Source organism: Hyla sarda, chromosome 2, assembly GCF_029499605.1.
Source record: "Hyla sarda isolate aHylSar1 chromosome 2, aHylSar1.hap1, whole genome shotgun sequence".
NCBI lineage: Eukaryota > Metazoa > Chordata > Amphibia > Anura > Hylidae > Hyla > Hyla sarda.
Window position 1 is genome coordinate 294139525 of NC_079190.1, and position 19836 is coordinate 294159360.

Sequence of the window (19836 nt, forward strand, 5' to 3'; positions counted from 1 at the left end):
TGTGTTCCAGACCTCCTGCCGTTGCCCCTGACTACGATCCTTGCTGCCTGCCCCGACCTTCTGCTACGTCCGACCTTGCTTTTGTCTACTCCCTTGTACCGCGCCTATCTTCAGCAGTCAGAGAGGTTGAGCCGTTGCTAGTGGATACGACCTGGTTACTACCGCTGCAGCAAGACCATCCCGCTTTGCGGCGGGCTCTGGTGAACACCAGTAGTACCTTAGAACCGGTCCACTAGCACGGTCCACGCCAATCCCTCTCTGGCACAGAGGATCCACCTCCTGCCAGCCGGCATCGTGACAAAAATAAATAAAATTGATAAATATAAATATCAATCGTTGTTACTTGTAATCATACAGTGTACTGAGATAAAGTGCTGTATAGATAAGCTATTATTCAAAAAAGTGCACTAGAATAAAGTGCAATATATAGAAGCAACTATAATAAATATCAATACATATACCGATCTAGTTATAAAGTTATTATCATGAAAATTATTATAATAAAACATTTTTTGTAAAGCATGCCCCACCCATCATACCCCTAGGGGTAGCATACTAAATATTAAAATGGGACAATAAGGGCCATATCATGACAAAATTAATAAGTCATCTGGCCATGAAAGGTGCTTCACTAGTGCCTTCCGGTCCACATCAAGCTGACACTTCTTCCAGGATCTAAAAAACACACAGACCAAGCTACAAACAAACAACAAACAGACAAACAAATAAACATAAAAAAAGAGACAAACAAAGAAACAGCCAAACACATAAGACACAATGAACAAACACCAAAAAACCAACAAGAAACAGCAACAAACACAAAACAAACGACAAAAAACAAACAACAAAAAACAAGAAAACAACAAAAAACAACAACAACAATGAGTAAGTGTGTAAAATAAATAGGTCCTAACTGTCTATGATGAAATGTCCTGTTAAAATAAAGCTAAAACCCCAAAACTAAAAATATGTATACAGAACAGATTACAATGTATTATACACCAAGTACATCACAAAAAAGATGTATAACTATTATTTTCCTTTAGTCCCCATGGGGTAATGGTTTTTAAGTCAAAAATCCAACGTGCCTCCTTCTGCGCTAATATTCTTTTCCAGTTTCCCCCTCTAGGGCCCACCATAACTTTGTCGATCCCCCTTACCTTCAAGAGACTGCTGTCACATGAGTGGTACTCCTTAAAGTGTCTTGGTATCGTCTTCAATTGATTCATGTCATCTTCATTTTTAGCAGCTTCAATACCCAAGACGTGTTCCCGAATACGTCTTCTCAGCTCCCTAGAAGTAAGGCCTATATACATCAAGTTGCAAGGGCATCGGGCACAGTAGACAACCCCTGGAGTACAACAATTGATTGCTTGTGTTATTTTATAACTCCTGGCTCCACTGGAGTCCCTGAAGTCTAGAGCTCTTTCCATGTTAAGGCATGCTACACAGCCACCGCAAGGTTTACTGCCCCATTTGGGGCCTTTTGTACCAAACACATTTTGTGTCTTTTTGTCCCTGTGGTGGCTGTGAACCAAGATGTCTCTCAAATTTTTGGAGCGTCGATAAGTTATTGCGGCTTTTTCAGGTAAGTATTTTGATAGCACCGGGTCCATCCGTAAGATAGCCCAATGTTTTTGTAAGGCCCTCTGTATTTGACGCCATCGGGTGTTATATGTGCTGATGAACCTCACCTGATCATCAGCAGGTTTCTTCATTGTGTGAGCCAATAGGTTGGTTCTAGATGTTTCATCCAGAGAGGATATCTCAGAGCCAGGTTTTGATAAATCTCCCCATAGATTAAAATTTTAAGCAAATATGCTACTAAACTCTCAATAAATGTGCGGGTTCTGCACTCCATGGGTTTGTTGCAGTGCCCAGATTATGGAGTGTAAGGAGTTCAATGGTGATGCTATTAACTCCGCAGCCTGTACAGTAAACAGCGGTGTACACAGGGCTGGCCTTAGGTGTTCAGGCGCCCTGTGCGAGCTAACCTTGTGGCGCCCCCACCCTCCATTACTCCATAAACATACAAAAAGAGGAAAAAAATCTTTGTAACAAATATTTTCACCAGTCCCCCTTAAGAAGGCTCAGACCCCCCCCCTTCACCAGTCCCATGTTCTTATTACTCAGTCCCCTGTCACTCATAATCAGACCATTTCCCCCCTTCACCCCTTAATCAGACCCTCCCCCTTCACCAGTCCCCCTTAATCAGACTTAGGTTGGCAGTATAAGTCCCCCACATTAGGTTGGCAGTATAAGTCCCCGCACATTAGGTTGGCAGTATAAGTCCCCACACTTTAGGTTGGCAGTATAAGTCCCCACACATTAGGTTGGCAGTAGAAGTTCCCCCATATTAGGTTGGCAGTACAGTTCCCCGCACATTAGGTTGGCAGTACAGTTACCCTACATTAGGTTGTCAGTACAGTTCCCCCACATTAGATGGGCAGTACAGTTCCCCACATTAGGTTGGCAGTACAGTTCCCCCACATTAGGTTGGCAGTACAGTTCCCCCACATTAGGTGTGCAGTACAGTTCCCCCACATTAGGTGTGCAGTACAGTTCCCCCACATTAGGTTGGCAGTACAGTTCCCCCACATTAGGTAGGCAGTACAGTTCCCCCACATTAGATGGGCAGTACAGTTCCCCAACATTAGGTGTGCAGTACATTTCCCCCACATTAGGTGTGCAGTACAGTTCCCCCTACATTAGGTTGTCAGTACAGTTCCCCCACATTAGATGGGCAGTACAGTTCCCCACATTAGGTTGGCAGTACAGTTCCCCCACATTAGGTTGGCAGTACAGTTCCCCCACATTAGGTGTGCAGTACAGTTCCCCCACATTAGGTGTGCAGTACAGTTCCCCCACATTAGGTTGGCAGTACAGTTCCCCCACATTAGGTTGGCAGTACAGTTCCCCCACATTAGATGGGCAGTACAGTTCCCCAACATTAGGTGTGCAGTACATTTCCCCCACATTAGGTGTGCAGTACAGTTCCCCCACATTGGGTGTGCAGTACAGGTCCCCCCCCCCCCACTTTAGGTTGGCAGTACAGTTCCCCCACATTAGGTTGGCAGTACAGTTCCCCCACATTAGGTTGGCAGTACAGTTCCCCCACATTAGGTTGGCAGTACAGTTCCCCCACATAAGGTGCAGTACAGTTCCCCAACATTAGGTGCAGTACAGTTCCCCCACATTAGGTTGGCAGTACAGTTCCCCCACATTAGGTGCAGTACAGTTCCCCCACATTAGGTTGGCAGTACAGTTCCCCCACATTAGGTGCAGTACAGTTCCCCACATTAGATGTGCAGTACAGTTCACCCATATTAGGTGCAGTAGAGTTCCCCCACATTAGGTGCAGTACAGTTCCCCACATTAGGTGCAGTATAGTTCCCCACATTAGGTGCAGTATAGTTCCCCACATCAGGTGTAGTATAGTTCCCCACATTAGGTGCAGTATAGTTCCCCATATTAGGTTGGCAGTATAGTTCCCCATATTAGGTGCATTACAGTTCCCCCACATTAGGTGCAGTATAGTTAACCACATTAGGTGCACTATAGTTCCCCACATTAGGTGCAGTATAGTTCCCCCACATTAGGTGCAGTATAGCTCCCCACATTAGGTGCAGTATAGCTCCCCACATTAGGTGCAGTACAGTTCCCCTACAGACATACAGCCTTCAGCCATATAGTGTATGGCTGGGGGCTGTATGCATGTTTACTGCCCCACTTCAGTGTTCCGACCACCGCTCCTCCGGTCCGGGGACCCCGGGCCATAGCAGTAGGTCCCAGGATCGGGGAGCAGAGGTCGGAACACTGAAGATGACATGCCGCTGGTGACTCACCATGCGCGTGCGTCCTCCTCAATGCTCCGCTCCGCTCTGCTTTTCTCCTATGGGCGCACGTACGGGATGTCAATGACGTCCCTGCATGCGCTACCTCCCGGCGGCCCCTGCGTTTTTAAAGTTAACGCGGGGACCGCCGCAGAGAGGTAACCGCCGGGACATCTTTGTGTCCTGAAAAGATTTTTCGGGACACAGGGATGTCCAGAATGTGACGGGGGCTGCGAGCTGTGTCGGACACCCGGCGCCCCTGTTGCTATGGCGCCCTGTGCGGCTGCACGGCTCACACACCCCAAAGGGTTGCCCTGGGTGTACAGTGCACTGCTGTTCACTATATAGGAGCCCTGACAGGAGTCCCTGCTCTAAAAAGGATTTCAAGTTTAAGAGCAGAAGGCTCCTGAGCTGGGAATGCAATGTAAGCCTTCTGCCAAGTCAGCCAAGAAGGAGTTAAGAGGCAATGCCGTTCATCACCCCTTACATCTTTTGTGGCCATACACAAAGCAGTGATATATATATATATATATATATATATATATATATATATATATGTAGATACTAGATATATAAAATACTATTGGTATAGAAAATTCCTCCTCTATTTATACTGATAGTATTAACAGAGTTAATAGAAGAGGTGCGCACTTATCTATACTAAGGCTAGGGTCACACATACAGGATCTTCTGCATAATTGATGCGCACTATTTGAAGCTGCAGATTTCAATGTAAACTTATTGACTGAACATAGATTAAAAACTGCAGCCTCAAATAGTACACATCATATATGCAGAAGATCCTGCACGTGTGACCGTACTCTAATAGTATTATAACTATATTTAACCCCTTAAGGACCCTTGACGTATGCCTACGTCATGACACCCTGGTACTTAAGGACCCATGACGTAGGCGTACGTCATGGAGAATTCCAGCCCCCGCCGCGCGCCGATCGGACCGGAATGCCTGCTGAAATCATTCAGCAGGCATCCCGTGCAGACGCCAAGGGGGGTCATCAGACCCCCCCCCCCCCCATGTAGGCGATCGCAGCAAATCGCAAGTGAATTCACACTTACGATTTGCGCGATTCCGGGTCATTACGGGTCTATGGCGACCCGGTGACCCGGAATATAAGGGGGTTTGCGGTTGTCTAAGACACACACAATCTCCCTGAAGGGATAGGAGTGAGGTGGCAGGGCTATCCCTGCTATTGGTGGTCTAGATGCGACCACCAATAGCAGATCGGGGGTTAACTTTCGTTTTCCCCGTCCTGCCCACCCACAATAGGCGGGGCAGGACGGGGGAAACGATGGGGACCGGCACCGAAGATCCACTTACCCGTCCGGGCGGGCGACGGAGGCTGCGGGCGACGGAGATCGGCAGGCGGCGACGTCGTGCGGCTGGATCGTACGGAAGCCGGTGAGTTGCCTAGCAACATCTGGAGAGTACAGTTTGAGACCATTATACAGTGGTCTCTAACTGTAGCCCTCCAGATGTTGCAAAACTACAACTCCTAGCATGCCCAAACAGCTGTTTGCTGTCTGGGCATGCTGGGATTTGTAGTTTTTCAACAGCTGGAGGACCACAGTTTGGAGATCACTTTGCAGTGTTCTATAAAACTGTAACCCTCCAGATGTTGCAAAACTGCAAATCCCAGCATGCCCAAACAGCTGTCTCGGCATGCTGGGAGTTGTAGTTGTGTACCTCCAGCTATTGCATAACTACATCATGCCCTTCGGCGATCAGTACATGCTGGGAGTTGTAGTTTTGCAACAGCTGGAGGCAGACTGGTTGGAATATACTGAGTTAGGTAACAGAACCAACCAGTGTGCCTCCAGCTGTTGCAAAACTACAACTCACAGCATGCACGGTCTGTCAGTACATGCTGGGAGTTGTAGTTTTGAAACAGCTGGAGGTTTGCCCCCCCCCCCCCCCCCCCCCCCCATGAGAACGTACAGGGTACATTCACACGGGCAGGTTTACAGTAAGTTTCCTGCTTCAAGTTTGGGCTGCGGCAAATTTTTCACCGCAGCGCAAACTCCTAGCGGGAAACTCACCGTAAACCGCTGCCAGTGTGAATGTGCCCTAAAAACACTACATTACACTACACTAACACATAATAAAGGGTAAAACACAACATATACACCCCTGTACACTGTCCCCCCCAATAAAAATTAAAAACGCATTGTATGGCAGTGTTTCCAAAACGGAGCCTCCAGCTGTTGCAAAACAACAACTCCCAGCATTACCGGACAGCCACTGACTCTCCAGGCATGCTGGGAATTTAGCAACAGCTGGAGGCACCCTGTTTGGGAATCACTGGCATAGAATACCCCTATGTCTACCCCTATGCAATCCCTAATTTAGTCCTCAAATGTGCATGGCGCTCTCTCACTTCGGAGCCCTGTTGTATTTCAAGGAAACAGTTTAGGGCCACATATGGGGTATTTCCGTACTCGGGAGAAATTGCACTACAAATTTTGGGGGGGCTTTTTTTCCTTTTATCCCTTATGAAAAGGAAAAGTTGGGGGCTACACCAGCTTGTTAGTGTAAAAAAAATAAAAATTTACAATAACTGCTGGTGTTGCCCCATACTTTTTATTTTCACAATCGTTAAAAGGGAAAAAAAGACCCCCAAAATTTGTAACACAATTTCTCCTGAATACGTAAACACCCCATATGTGGGCGTAAAATGCTCTGCGGGTGCACAACAAGGCTCAGGAGTGAGAGCGCACTATGTACATTTGAGGCCTAAATTGGTGATTTGCACAGGGGTGGCTGATTTTATAGCGGTTCTGCCATAAACGCAAAAAAAGAAATACCCACATGTGACCCCATTTTGGAAACTACACCCCTCACATAATGTAATAAGGGGTTCAGTGAGAATTTACGCTCCACAGGTGTCTGACAGATTTTTGGAACAGTAGTCCGTGAAAATGAAAAATTTTATTTTTTATTTGCACAGCCCACTGTTCCAAAGATCTGTCAAATGCCAGTGGGATGTAAATACTCACGGCATCTCTTATTAAATTCTGTGAGGTGTGTGGCTCACATGTGGGGGGGGGGTTCCACTGTTCTGGCACCATGGGGGGCTTTGTAAATGCACATGGCCCCTGACTTCCATTACAAACAATTTTTTTCCCATAAGCTCAATGGCGCTCCTTCTCTTCTGAGCATTGTAGAGCGCCAGCAGAGCACTTGACGTCGCAGTAGAGGGCTCAGAAGGGAAGCAGTATTTCCATACTCAGAAGAGATGGGGTCACAAATTTTGGGGGGCATTTTGTCGTATTATGCCTTGTAAAAAAAATGTAATTTGAGGGAAAACTAGCATTTTAGTGAAAAAATAAATAATCATTTACACATCCAAATTTAACGAAAAGTCGTCAAACACCTGTGGGGTGTTAAGGCTCACTGACCCCTTGTTACGTGCCTTGAGGGGTGTAGTTTCCAAAATAGTATGCCATGTGTTTTTTTTTTTGTTTTTTTTGCTGTTCTGGCACCATAGGGGCTTCCTAAATGTGACATGCCCCCCAAAAGCCATTTCATAAAAACTCACTCTCCAAAATCCCATTGTCACTCCTTCCCTTCTGAACCCTCTACTGCGCCCGCCAAACACTTGACATACACATATGAGGTATTTTCTAACTCGAGAGAAATTGGGTTACACATTTTAGGAAGATTTATCTCCTTTTACCCCTTGTAAAAATTCAATAACTGGGTCTACAAGAACATGCCAGCGTAAAAAATGAAGATTTTGAATTTTCTCCTTCAATTTGCTGCTATTCCTGTGAAACACCTAAAGGGTTAACAAACCTTTTTAATGTAATTTTGAATACTTTGAGGGGTGCAGTTTTTATAATGGGGTCATTTATGAGGTATTTCTAATAAGAAGGCCCTTCAAATCCACTTCAAACAGAACTGGTCCCTGAAAAATTTCGATTTTGAAAATTTTGTGAAAAATTGGAAAATTGCTGCTGAACTTTGAAGCCCTCTGATGTCTTCCAAAAGTAAAAACATGTCAAGTTTATGATGCAAACATAAAGTAGACATATTGTATATGTGAATCAATATATCATTTATTTGGAATATTCATTTTCCTTGTAAGCAGAGAGCTTTAAAGTAAAAAAAATGCAAAATTTTCAATTTTTTCATCAAATTTTGGAATTATTCACCAAGAAATGATGCAATGAACTTTCGACAACATTTTACCACTAACATAAAGTAGAATTTGTCACAAAAAAACAATCTCGGAATCAGAATGAAAGGTAAAAGCATCCCAGAGTTATTAACGCTTATAGTGAAAGTGGTCAGATGTGCAAAAAATGGCCGGGTCCTACAGTGAAAATTGGCTGGGTCCTTAAGGGGTTAAAGGTGTATTCCGGGCAAAAACATTTTATCCCCTATCCAAAGGATAGGGGATAAGATGTCTGATCGTGGGGGGCCCGCCGCTGGGATCCCCCCGACCTCCCTGCAGCACCCGCATTCTATGCGGCAGCTGCGTCTTCAGTTTCGGAAACCTCCAGGTTTCCGGGACTGGGGAAGTGATGTCACGCCACGCCCCCTCCATTCATGTCTATGTCACGGCGGGCCCCCAGCGATCAGGCATCTTATCCCCTATCCTTTGGATAGGGGATAAAATGTTTTTGCCCGGAATACCCCTTTAAGGCGTGACAGAGGGTGACAAAGAGGTGTAGAGGGGAAGGAGTGCAGTAACTGAAGCTGAGTAGGCCTCTTTGGATCCCGGCACCATGCTCAGCAGCGCCGCACCTGCTCTTTCCCCATCATTTTGCTAGGGGACCAGGGAAAATAGCTGTTACGCCGAGCGCTCCGGGTCCCTGCTCCTCCCCGGAGCGCTCGCGGCGTTCTCCTCTCTGCAGCGCCCCGGTCAGATCCGCTGACCGGGAGCGCTGCACTGACATTCACGATGGGGATGCGATTCGCATAGCGGGACGCGCCCGCTCGCGAATCGCATCCCAAGCCACTTACCCGTCCCGGTCCCCGGCTGTCACGTTCTGGCGCGCGCGGCTCTGCTCTCTAGGGAGCGCACGCGCCAGCTCTCTAAGATTTAAAGGGCCAGTGCACCAGTGATTGGTGCCTGGCCCAATCAGTCCAATTAGACCGAATGATCAAAAGGCAGCTTGCATCAACAAATGGTGCCAATAAAAAGTACCAATAAAAATGAGCTCTCACTCAATGATGTGATATAAAAAATAAAAAAGTTATGGCTGTTAGAACATGGCGACATAAAAAAGAGAGAAAAAAAGGATTTCGTTGTGAAATGGAAAATAGCTATATAAATTAGGTATTTCCAAGGGCATGCAAGGTGGGGCTACAACTATATATGGGTATATGGGGCACAGAGGGGCCTATATGGGGGCACAGAGGGGCCTAATACTGTATCTGGGGGCACAGAGGGCCTACAAATATATATAGGGACACAGAATGGGCCTACAACCATATGGTGGCACAGAGGGGGCCTACAACTATATATGGGTATATGGGGGCACAGAGGGGCCTATATGGGGGCACAGAGGTGCCTAATACTGTATCTGGGGGCACAGAGAGCCTACAAATATATATATATATAGGGGCACAGAATGGGCCTACAACCATATGGTGGCACAGAGGGGGCCTACAACTATATATGGGTATATGGGGGCACAGAGGGGCCTATATGGTGGCACAGAGGGGCCTAAGACTGTATCTGAGGGCACAGAGGGCCTACAAATATATATAGGGACACAGAATGGGCCTACAACCATATGGTGGCACAGAGGGGGCCTACAACTGTATATGGGGGCGCAGAGGAGCCTAATACTGTATCTGGGGGGCACAGAGGGCCTACAACTATATATAGGGACACAGAATGGGCTTACAACGATATGGTGGCACAGAGGGGGCCTACAACTATATATGGGGGTACAAAGTGGGCTCCATTACTGTGCGGAGCAATACACGTGGGGAGTTTGTAAAAAGGTGGGTATTGTGCTAGAGAATGGGGCATAAAATGTGTGTCTGGGAAGTTCTGTGGAGATAAGTTTTGGTTGGGAGAAATCTTTATGGTAGTCTAGGCCAGACAGTGTAGAAAAGTTAAAGGGGTACTCCTGGGCTCCAGCATTCTGAATATCTTGTTCAGAACCCTAGGAGCCGGAGGCCGTGATTGTGATGGAACAGCCAAGCCCCCTCCTGACATCACACCGCGCCCCCTCCATTCATGACTATGGGAGGGGTCGTGTCGGCCGACACGCCCTCTCCCATAGACATGAATAGAGGAAGTGTGATGTGACATCAGGAGGGGGCGTGGCCGTGATGTCACTACCACTGTCGCAGGAACCCTGCATTTGTTTAGAACGCCATTTGCTGTGGGAGATCTTGGGACTGTCAGCTGACACGCCCTCTCCCATAGACATGAATAGAGGAAGTGTGATGTGACATCAGGAGGGGGCGTGGCCGTGATGTCACGACCACTGTCGCAGGAACCCTGCATTTGTTTAGAACGCCGGTTGCTGTGGGAGATCTTGGGACTCCCACAATCAAAGATCTTATCCCCTATCCTTAACCCCTTTAAAGTAAATGACTTCCATTAGAGAAGATGCCCTTTGTGGTTCACTTTAAGAAGACGTCCCCTGTGAGTCACTAAATGTAACTGTTATCAGTAGTACTGTGTGCAGAACCAATGTTCAGTTGGTATCTACCACCATATGGTCATTGTATATGGCATTACTGGCATATTTTTATGGATTTTGTATCGCTAATGGGTTTTCAGCTGGTATCTACCACTATATGGTCATTGTATACGGAAATACTGGCATATTTCTATGGATTTTGTATCGCTAATGGGTGTTCAGCTGGTATCTACCACTATATGGTCATTGTATATGGAAATACTGGCATATTTCTATGGATTTTGTATCGCTAATGGGTGTTCAGCTGGTATCTACCCCTATATGGTCATTGTATATGGAAATACTGGCATATTTCTATGGATTTTGTATGGCTAATGGGTGTTCAGCTGGTATCTACCACCATATGGTCATTGTATATGGCATTACTGGCATATTTTTATGGATTTTGTATCGCTAATGGGTGTTCAGTTGGTATCTACCACCATATGGTCATTGTTTATGGCATTACTGGCATATTTTTATGGATTTTGTATCGCTAATGGGTGTTCAGTTGGTATCTACCACCATATGGTCATTGTATATGGAAATACTGGCATGTTTTTATGGATTTTGTATCGCTAATGGATGTTTAGTTGGTATCTACCACTATATGGTCATTGTATATGGAAATACGGGCATATTTCTATGGATTTTGTATCGCTAATGGGTGTTCAGCTGGTATCTACCACCATATGGTCATTGTATATGGCATTACTGGCATATTTTTATGGATTTTGTATCGCTAATGGGTGTTCAGCTGGTATCTACCACCATATGGTCATTGTATATGGAAATACGGGCATATTTCTATGGATTTTGTATCGCTAATGGGTGTTCAGCTGGTATTTACCACCATATGGTCATTGTATATGGAAATACGGGCATATTTCTATGGATTTTGTATCGCTAATGGGTGTTCAGCTGGTATCTACCTCTATATGGTCATTGTATATGGAAATACTGGCATGTTTTTATGGATTTTGTATCGCTAATGGGTGTTCAGTTGGTATCTACCACTATATGGTCATTGTATATGGAAATACGGGCATATTTCTATGGATTTTGTATCGCTAATGGGTGTTCAGCTGGTATCTACCACCATATGGTCATTGTATATGGCATTACTGGCATATTTTTATGGATTTTGTATCGCTAATGGGTGTTCAGTTGGTATCTACCACCATATGGTCATTGTATATGGCATTACTGGCATATTTTTATGGATTTTGTATCGCTAATGGGTGTTCAGCTGGTATCTACCACCATATGGTCATTGTATATGGAAATACGGGCATATTTTTATGGATTTTGTATCGCTAATGGGTGTTCAGCTGGTATTTACCACCATATGGTCATTGTATATGGAAATACGGGCATATTTCTATGGATTTTGTATCGCTAATGGGTGTTCAGCTGGTATCTACCACTATATGGTCATTGTATATGGAAATACTGGCATGTTTTTATGGATTTTGTATCGCTAATGGGTGTTCAGTTGGTATCTACCACTATATGGTCATTGTATATGGAAATACGGGCATATTTCTATGGATTTTGTATCGCTAATGGGTGTTCAGCTGGTATCTACCACCATATGGTCATTGTATATGGCATTACTGGCATATTTTTATGGATTTTGTATCGCTAATGGGTGTTCAGTTGGTATCTACCACCATATGGTCATTGTATATGGCATTACTGGCATATTTTTATGGATTTTGTATCGCTAATGGGTGTTCAGTTGGTATCTACCACCATATGGTCATTGTATATGGAAATACGGGCATATTTCTATGGATTTTGTATTGCTAATGGGTGTTCAGCTGGTATCTACCACTATATGGTCATTGTATATGGAAATACTGGCATATTTTTAGTGATTTTGTATCGCTAATGGTGTCCTTTTTTTCCCTGTAAATGGAACCTATTTAGTCAATGTGCAAATATGTTGAGAGATACGGACACATGTACATATGTTAGTATTCCAAGTATATTGTTTCTACTCTATATACACTCTCCAATAATAGTAAATATACCGCTATACTCCGTATATTGTGCGTTGGGAGCCCTGCAATTTTCTCACGGCATTGTGGGATGCAATAAGATGTAGGCAGAGGAGCGCGAGGGGAAAGTGCCGGCAGTGCTGGGGGAGGCGCGGCCAGCACCAATAGCCGGCGCGGTTGGCTGAGCCTCTGCAGGGGGCGGTGCTGCTATTTCAGAGGGACGGCGAGAGTCAGAGCGCTAATCGAGTCTACAGAGACCTACAGCTTGCGGAGAGGCTGCGCTACACTGTGACAGGTAAGCCATGGCCGCTCGCTACATGTGGTGGCTTTTTCTCTTAAAACCCAGTGGAAAGGTTGGGCGGTAACTTGTTTATCGTGGGTGGTGGTGGGCTACGCAGAAAGGTAAGTGGGTGAGTGGGCGGGGATCCTCTGTGAGGTGCAGAGCTCTGCTGGTCACTATCTTACGGATATACACCATAGGTGAGGGGTCGGGTGATGGGCCTATACTCTTCTGGCCGGTCTCCTGCATGTTTGCTGCGCCCATAGGTCCGTGCCCGCCAATCCCCTCATTCCGTGGTGAGGCCCTCAGCTATGTATCCGTGCTGGAGCAGGAAGGATTCCTGTCATGGTGGCTGTACTGTGCCCCGTTACCAGGGTGGGTCCTCTCCATGTAGTAATAGCTGCATCATCTTATGTGGAGGGGCCTATGAGGTTTCCATACAAAGTGTAGGCTGGCGCTATCTGCCGCCTTACTCCATAGGCTGGTGGTGTTCTGTGGTATTAGTCATTCCACTTGGATAGACGAGGACCATGAGTGACTTCAGGCCGCGCAGTGTATACAGCATGGCTCTCTAATAAAGTAGTGCCAAGGGACATGTGCTACCTCTAATGCTTCATCTGACCCACATAGTCCATTGTCTAGAGTCAGCCTCCAGCATGTGGAAAAAGTTCCATTTCTGTGAATGGTTTGTTCCATAGAAAACTGCTGCTATAGGCTGTAGTCAGTGAACAGCAAATGGAGAAATGGCCATTGTATGGTTCACGTGGGGGGGGGGGGGGGTGTTCACTGGTGGAAAGGCCCTAGATCAGTGGTCTCCAACCTGTGGACCTCCAGATGTTGCAAAACTACAACCCCCAGCATGCCCGGACAGCCAACGGCTGTCTGGGCATGCTAGGAGTTGTAGTTTTGCAACATCTGGAGGTCCACAGGTTGGAGACCACTGATCTAGATGTGTTATCTTAAAGGGATACTCCGGTGAAAACCTTTTTTCCTTTTGATTCAACTGGTGGCAGAAAGTTAAACATATTTGTAAATTACTTCTATTAAAAAATCTTAATCCTTCCAGTACTTATTAGCTGCTGTATGCTACAGAGGAAATTCCTTACTTTTTGGAACACAGATGACATCACGAGCACAGTGCTCTCTGCTGTTATTATAATAATGCTTTATTTATTGTTGTCCTTAGGGGGATTTGACCCCCAAGGCCCCAGCACTGCAAGGCAGCAGTGCTAACTACTGAGCCACCATGCTGCCCTTAGCATACATCTGCAATGCACAGTTGCTAAAATGGACAGATGTCAGCAGAGAGCACTGTTCGTGATGTCATCAGTGTTCCAAAATGAAAGGAATTTCCTCTGTTGCATTCAGCAGCTAATAAGTACTGGAAGGATTAAGATTTTTTTTATAGAAGTAATTTACAAATATGTTTAACTTTCTGCCACCAGTTGATTAAAAAAAAAAAGTTTTCACCGGAGTACCCCTTTAAGATGCCTTCATGGCGAATGGAGTATTTACATCTGTGTTGTATTGTGGCTTACTTGATCCATCCCACAATAAAGTGGACTAGAAAGTCAGAGGAAGCAGTCTAAATAGTCTCTGCAAAGTTTTGTGCTGTCAGACTTGTTGCAGCCATTCAGGAACAGATTTATCAAAACCTGTGCAGAAGAAAAGTTGCCCATAGCAACCAATCAGATTGCTGCTTTCATTTTTAAGAAGGCCTCTGCAAAATGAAAGGAGCGATCTGATTGGTTGCTATAGGAAACTGGACTACTTTTCCTCTGCACAGGTTTTGATAAATCTCCCCCATAATGTGAAATTGACAGGAATTCCTTGTATCGGCTAAATATGAATTGTATTTTCCAAACTCCATTCACGTGAATAGTACAAAGCAAAACGCGGGACATCTTAATGGTCTATTCACACATACAGTATTCAAGTTTACATTGATATCTGCAGCAGAAAATCCTGTGCAGTATACTGCAGTGTGAATAGACCATAAAGGGGTACTTTGGGAGTCTGTAGGGACTGTTGTGACTACTTGTGTTAGTCGCCCCCCCCCCCCCCCCTCTTCTTGCTTGGAAGATTATTGGTTGAGCAGGCAGGCCTGATCCAGCACTTCGGCTAGGTATTACTTGTTCTTACAGTAGCTGGAAGTGCCATAAAAAAGGATCCTGTAATATCACTAACATAGCTGCTCCAATTACCTGTGGAAGCATTTGAATAAAAAAATGGACTGTTGAAAACCTATGGGTATCATATGGGGGATGTTATTTCAAGAAGTATATGGAAACTGCTTTTAATGTTGTTCCCTAAACTTTGAGGGTCAGTTGTAGCAAATTGATTTCACACTTGCCCCTATAGCAAACAGTCAGAGCTCAGCATTAAAGGGGTACTCCGCACCCCTAGACATCTTATCCCCCTATCCAAAGGCCTCCAGCGTTGCTGGTGTGAGGTGGAAGCTATACAGGTGGGTTCAGCAGCCGAGATCCTGGGGGCCCCCAGCAGTGGGACCCGGCCATCTGACATCTTGGGGATAAGATTTAGAGAGTAGCTCCATATATAATTATTATTTTTTTTTCTGACCCTGCCTATTGCCCATCTATCCCTAACCACCTTCCTGCCTTTAAATTTTTTATTTTTTTACTCTCTTAGAAATAGGGATTGACCGATTATCGGCGGATAATCACGCTTTTGGACATTATCGGTATCGGCACTTACCTTGCCGATAATGCCCCGCCCCCACCGCGTCTCACCCGCACCGCGTCGCACCCCCCCAACGTAGTGCTGGGCGGTATACCGGTATGAACCGGATACCATTTTTTTTTTTTCTCCCATGGTATGGATTTTTGCCTATACCGGTCGGGCCCCACCCTCCGAGTCAATAAAAAAAAAAAAAATTAAACTTGGCTGGAATGGGGGTGGTCCGGGCCATCCATCCTTCCTGTAGTGTCCGGCGGCATTCCGGGTGGAGGATGAACCGGTCCGGGCTGTCCTTCTCCAGGGATGCTCTTCTCCACTCCGGGCAGGCTCCGGCCTAGTACGCTGCATAGACGCCGTGACGTCAGGTGCGTCGCTGCGCACGGGCGTCGCTGCGCACGGGCGTCACTGCGCAGTGGCATCTGCTGCGTTACTAGGTCGGAGCCTGCCTGGAGTGGAGAAGAGCACCCCCGGAGAAGGACAGCCCGGACCGGTTCACCCTCCACCCGGAATGCCGCCGGACACTACAGGAAGGATGGATGGCCCGGACCACCCTGACAGGTAGGGCAAGAGAAGTGGGGGGGGGGGGGGTGGCGTCGGCCTATGGCACCGCAAAAGCCATTGCAGTGCATTGATTTAAAGCACCCGCTTTAAATCAATGACCTGCAGCGGTGTCGCAGGGGATAAATAGCCGATAACTTATACCGGAATATCGGTATAAGCTATCGGCCCTAACCTCCACCGATTATCGGTATCGGCCCTAAAAAACCAATATCGGTCGATCCCTACTTAGAAATAACTTGTCTGCCTGGTAGCAGGCGCAACTTCACTGATGCCTGCAGGGGGCCGATTTCCGCCCTTAGTTCACCTAGACAGGATGCCTCCAGCTGTTTCACCACTACAACTCCCAGCTTGCCTTGAAATCTTACAAAGCAGCAGCAGTGCCTGCTCCCCCTATCCCATAAAACAAGACAGCAGCATCGCAAGCGCTGCCACGTGTACATGTCGGGAGGCAGGGCCAGCGTGATGCCAGGGAGCCAATGCGCTAAAGACCTGGCTTTCACAGCGCTCGCTCCCGCCTGTCTGATAGGCAGGGAGCGAGCGCAGGCTGAATGAATTAGGACAGATTGCCTAGCCGGCATCGATCCGAATTCAAGTGTGACATCACCTAATCATGCAGCCGGCCAGTAGGTGGGAGACCCCTAGTGGCTGGTTTTCAAATGTAAATGAAAGCATCTTAATAAAAAAAAAGTTTTAACTATATTAGAGATGTTGTAGTACATAAGTACTACAACATATCAAAACAAATGTTGGGGACAGTGCCCATTTTAATTTTTTAAACTCTAGTGCTCTAGTGAGAGTGAAAGCTAAGTAGAGTGGTTGCGGTGTGTGTATATATTATAATTATTATTATTTTTTTATTGGCACAATTCCTGTTTTTGATTGGACATTTTGATCTTTTTTCTGCTATATTAATAGTTCGGACATTTATGCACACGGCTATATCACATATGTTTTAGTTTTTTTTATTTAAAAAATGGGGGGGGGGGGGGGGGGGGTTTTAAACTTTTATTTAGGGAGGGGATTTATTCACATTTATTGCCTTTTATTTTTCAACTTATTTGTTTAATCTCTATGTAGCAGTGTTTTCACATAGCCAAAAGCTGTATGGGCATGCTGGGAGTTGTAGTTTTGCTTGAGACCCACAGATGTAAATTTTTATTTTTTTGCTGCTTCTAGACACTGATCAATGTTGTGCCATAGGAGCGTATACCACAGCACTGATCAGTGTTATCGACGCTCCATTAATACAGGCTGTTGAGGCCTACATTATTGGAGTGCTGATCGGACAACCTGGAGGCAGGTAGGGATCCTCCCGCCTGTCTTCTCAGATGATTGGGACCCCATTTTGCCGCCAGTGTCCCAAACGGCTCCACTGAGCTACCGGCACTTGTGGTCAGCATTTTAGACACTGCCATCAACTTTGATCGTGGTGTCTAAAGGGTTAATGCTGGACATCACATCTGTAAGACTAAATGGGTTTTCTGGGCAGGGAGCCCTAGGAAAAATACTTCTCTTGCCTGCACCATTCCTCTTTACTGCTTCCTGTGACATTTTGTGCAGACCGGAATATCATACTAAGCCAATCACTATGCTGAGCAGACAGTTCCTTTCCACAGGAACCAGAAAGACAATTGCATCAGAGACTGGATACTAGGGAAATGGTAGGGGAGCAGGCAAGGAGTACACCTTTTTATATTTTCACTGCAATTTTAAAGTGAATCTGTAATCAGTATAACACAAACTATAACCTGTTGGTACAGGATTAAGTGACAATGATGAAACTATACTTGCCTATCTTCGGTCTGTGGCTCCCTTCTTCTGTAATCCCCAGTCTTTTGGATATGGTAATGAGGAGCTTGGGGTATGGTGGCGTTCCCAACCACCATGCATGGTGATGCCTGGTGTTCTGAAGATGAGTGCTTGCTGGCTTTTTCATTGACATGTCTCCTCCCCCTGTGCCAAGCTTGCTGAACTGCAGAATGGAGCTCCACTCTGCAGCATAGCAGGCTTGGCACGAGGAGATGGCAAGCAACATCGGACATCACTGTGCACAGAGTTCTTGGGGGAACAACCCCTTGTGGCAAGCTCCTCATTATCATAAAGACTGGGGATTACAGAACATTTGGTAGTGTGGTTTTCATCATTGACTCCTGTACAGTGGGGGAACTACTGGACTTAGACATCACTTTTTTTTCTTTTTTTTTCTTTGCAGCTTTTCAACATTCACCCTTATCTACTTGTGTTTTTTATTTTTGTGTTAATGTAGTGGACATTGACTCAACTGCGACTTTTTAAAAAATTGCAAAAAAGGCAACACTCATGCACAAAACTACACTAACAAACTTGTCCATTTCACAGACCCTACTTTATTTACAAAAAAGGTAGTTCTAAATAAAGCTTGAAATTAGGGATCGACCGATTATCTGTTTGGCCGATATTATTGGCCTATATTCACGATTTTGGGCGTTATCAGTAATTACCTTGCCGATAATGCACCGCACTGCCCCAGCCCCATTGCCTCACCCATTCCCGGTTTTATAACTACCTGTTGCCGGGGTCCACGCTACTTCTGGCTCCTGCTGCATTACGCTGTGCGCAATGACGAGTGACGCGACGTCACCGTCAGTGCGCACAGTCACAGCTCAGGAGGACACCACCGGAGCCAGATTTAGAGTGGGCCCCAGGAAAAGGTAATGATAAAACCAGGGATGTGGGAGGGGTGGTGGTGATAGGACTCGGGACCCCCGGACAGGCAGGGGGAGAGAAGCAGGTGGCGGCGGCCTATGGCACTGCAAAAGCCGCTGCAGTTCATTGATTTAAAGCGCCCGCTTTAAATCAATGATCTGGGGGGGGGGGGGGGGGGGAGATTAATAGCCGATGGCTTATACCGATATTCTGGTTTAAGTTATCGGCCCCAGCCTCCAGATTATCGGTATCTGCCCTAAAAAAAAAAAATCTATCGGTTGATCCCTATTTGAAATTATTTTTGACATGGGTAAGTGCTGGAGGGCTTTGAGTTGTTACAAAAGGACTACAGATGAGCAAAGTTAGTGATTCGATACATCATGAACCTTGCAACTCACCGGTTGCTGACTTTAGCCTACATAAATGAGTTCAGCTTTCAGGTGCTCAGTCTTCTAGGACTGTCCACCTTTTCCAGCCCACCGGAGCACCTGAAAGCTGAACTAATTTATGCAGGCTAAAGTCAGCAACTGCTGAGAAGTTGGTGACAAATCACTAACTTTGCTCATCTCTAGAAAGGACAAAAAAAATTGCCAGATACCTGGAATTTCACCAACAAAGGTGGTCAACAAAAGCTGATGTAACAAACTGAAGTTGGACTGGTGTAGTGAAGTCCTTTTTACTGGGTGTTTTGTAAGCTGCTCCAAACTTATCATAGTGCAACCTAAATTTGGTGTAAGTGTCACTTTTTAGTTGTGATAAATTTGACAAAGCATCCATACAGCACACACTTTGATAAATTCCCCTCTATAACCCTGTATCAACAGGTTAGTGCATGTGATACTGATGACAGATGCCCTTTTAAGTTTTCTGAAATTCCAAAAAATGCGTTGAAGGTGAAATGGGATTTTCCACTTTGGAATGTGTAACTGCATTTTTTTTCTGTTCTAGGTGCATCATGTCTGACAGAAAGGCTGTGATAAAGAATGCTGATATGTCCGAGGACATGCAGCAGGATGCAGTGGACTGTGCCACACAAGCTATGGAGAAATATAACATTGAGAAGGATATTGCAGCTTATATTAAGAAGGTAGGTTGAACATGAAGGTCA

At 45.7% G+C, this 19836-nt stretch overlaps 1 protein-coding gene and 1 long non-coding RNA gene across 2 annotated transcripts in view; one reads left to right on the forward strand and one right to left on the reverse strand.

The window, feature by feature from the left end:
* LOC130356262 (uncharacterized) lies at nt 1–13078 on the reverse strand. The gene is made up of 3 exons (XR_008888823.1): nt 12978–13078; nt 1161–1293; nt 1–696 (listed from the first exon to the last, which is right to left on the reverse strand). It is a non-coding gene; the product is annotated as an uncharacterized LOC130356262 (long non-coding RNA).
* The window catches only part of DYNLL2 (dynein light chain LC8-type 2), a 17877-nt gene continuing 10684 nt past the window's right edge, over nt 12644–19836 (forward strand). The window contains exons 1-2 of the mRNA XM_056557511.1: nt 12644–12797; nt 19677–19815. Coding sequence (XP_056413486.1) covers nt 19684–19815 — 132 coding nt within the window. The 5' untranslated portion in view covers nt 12644–12797; nt 19677–19683. The remainder of the gene's footprint in view (nt 12798–19676; nt 19816–19836) is intronic.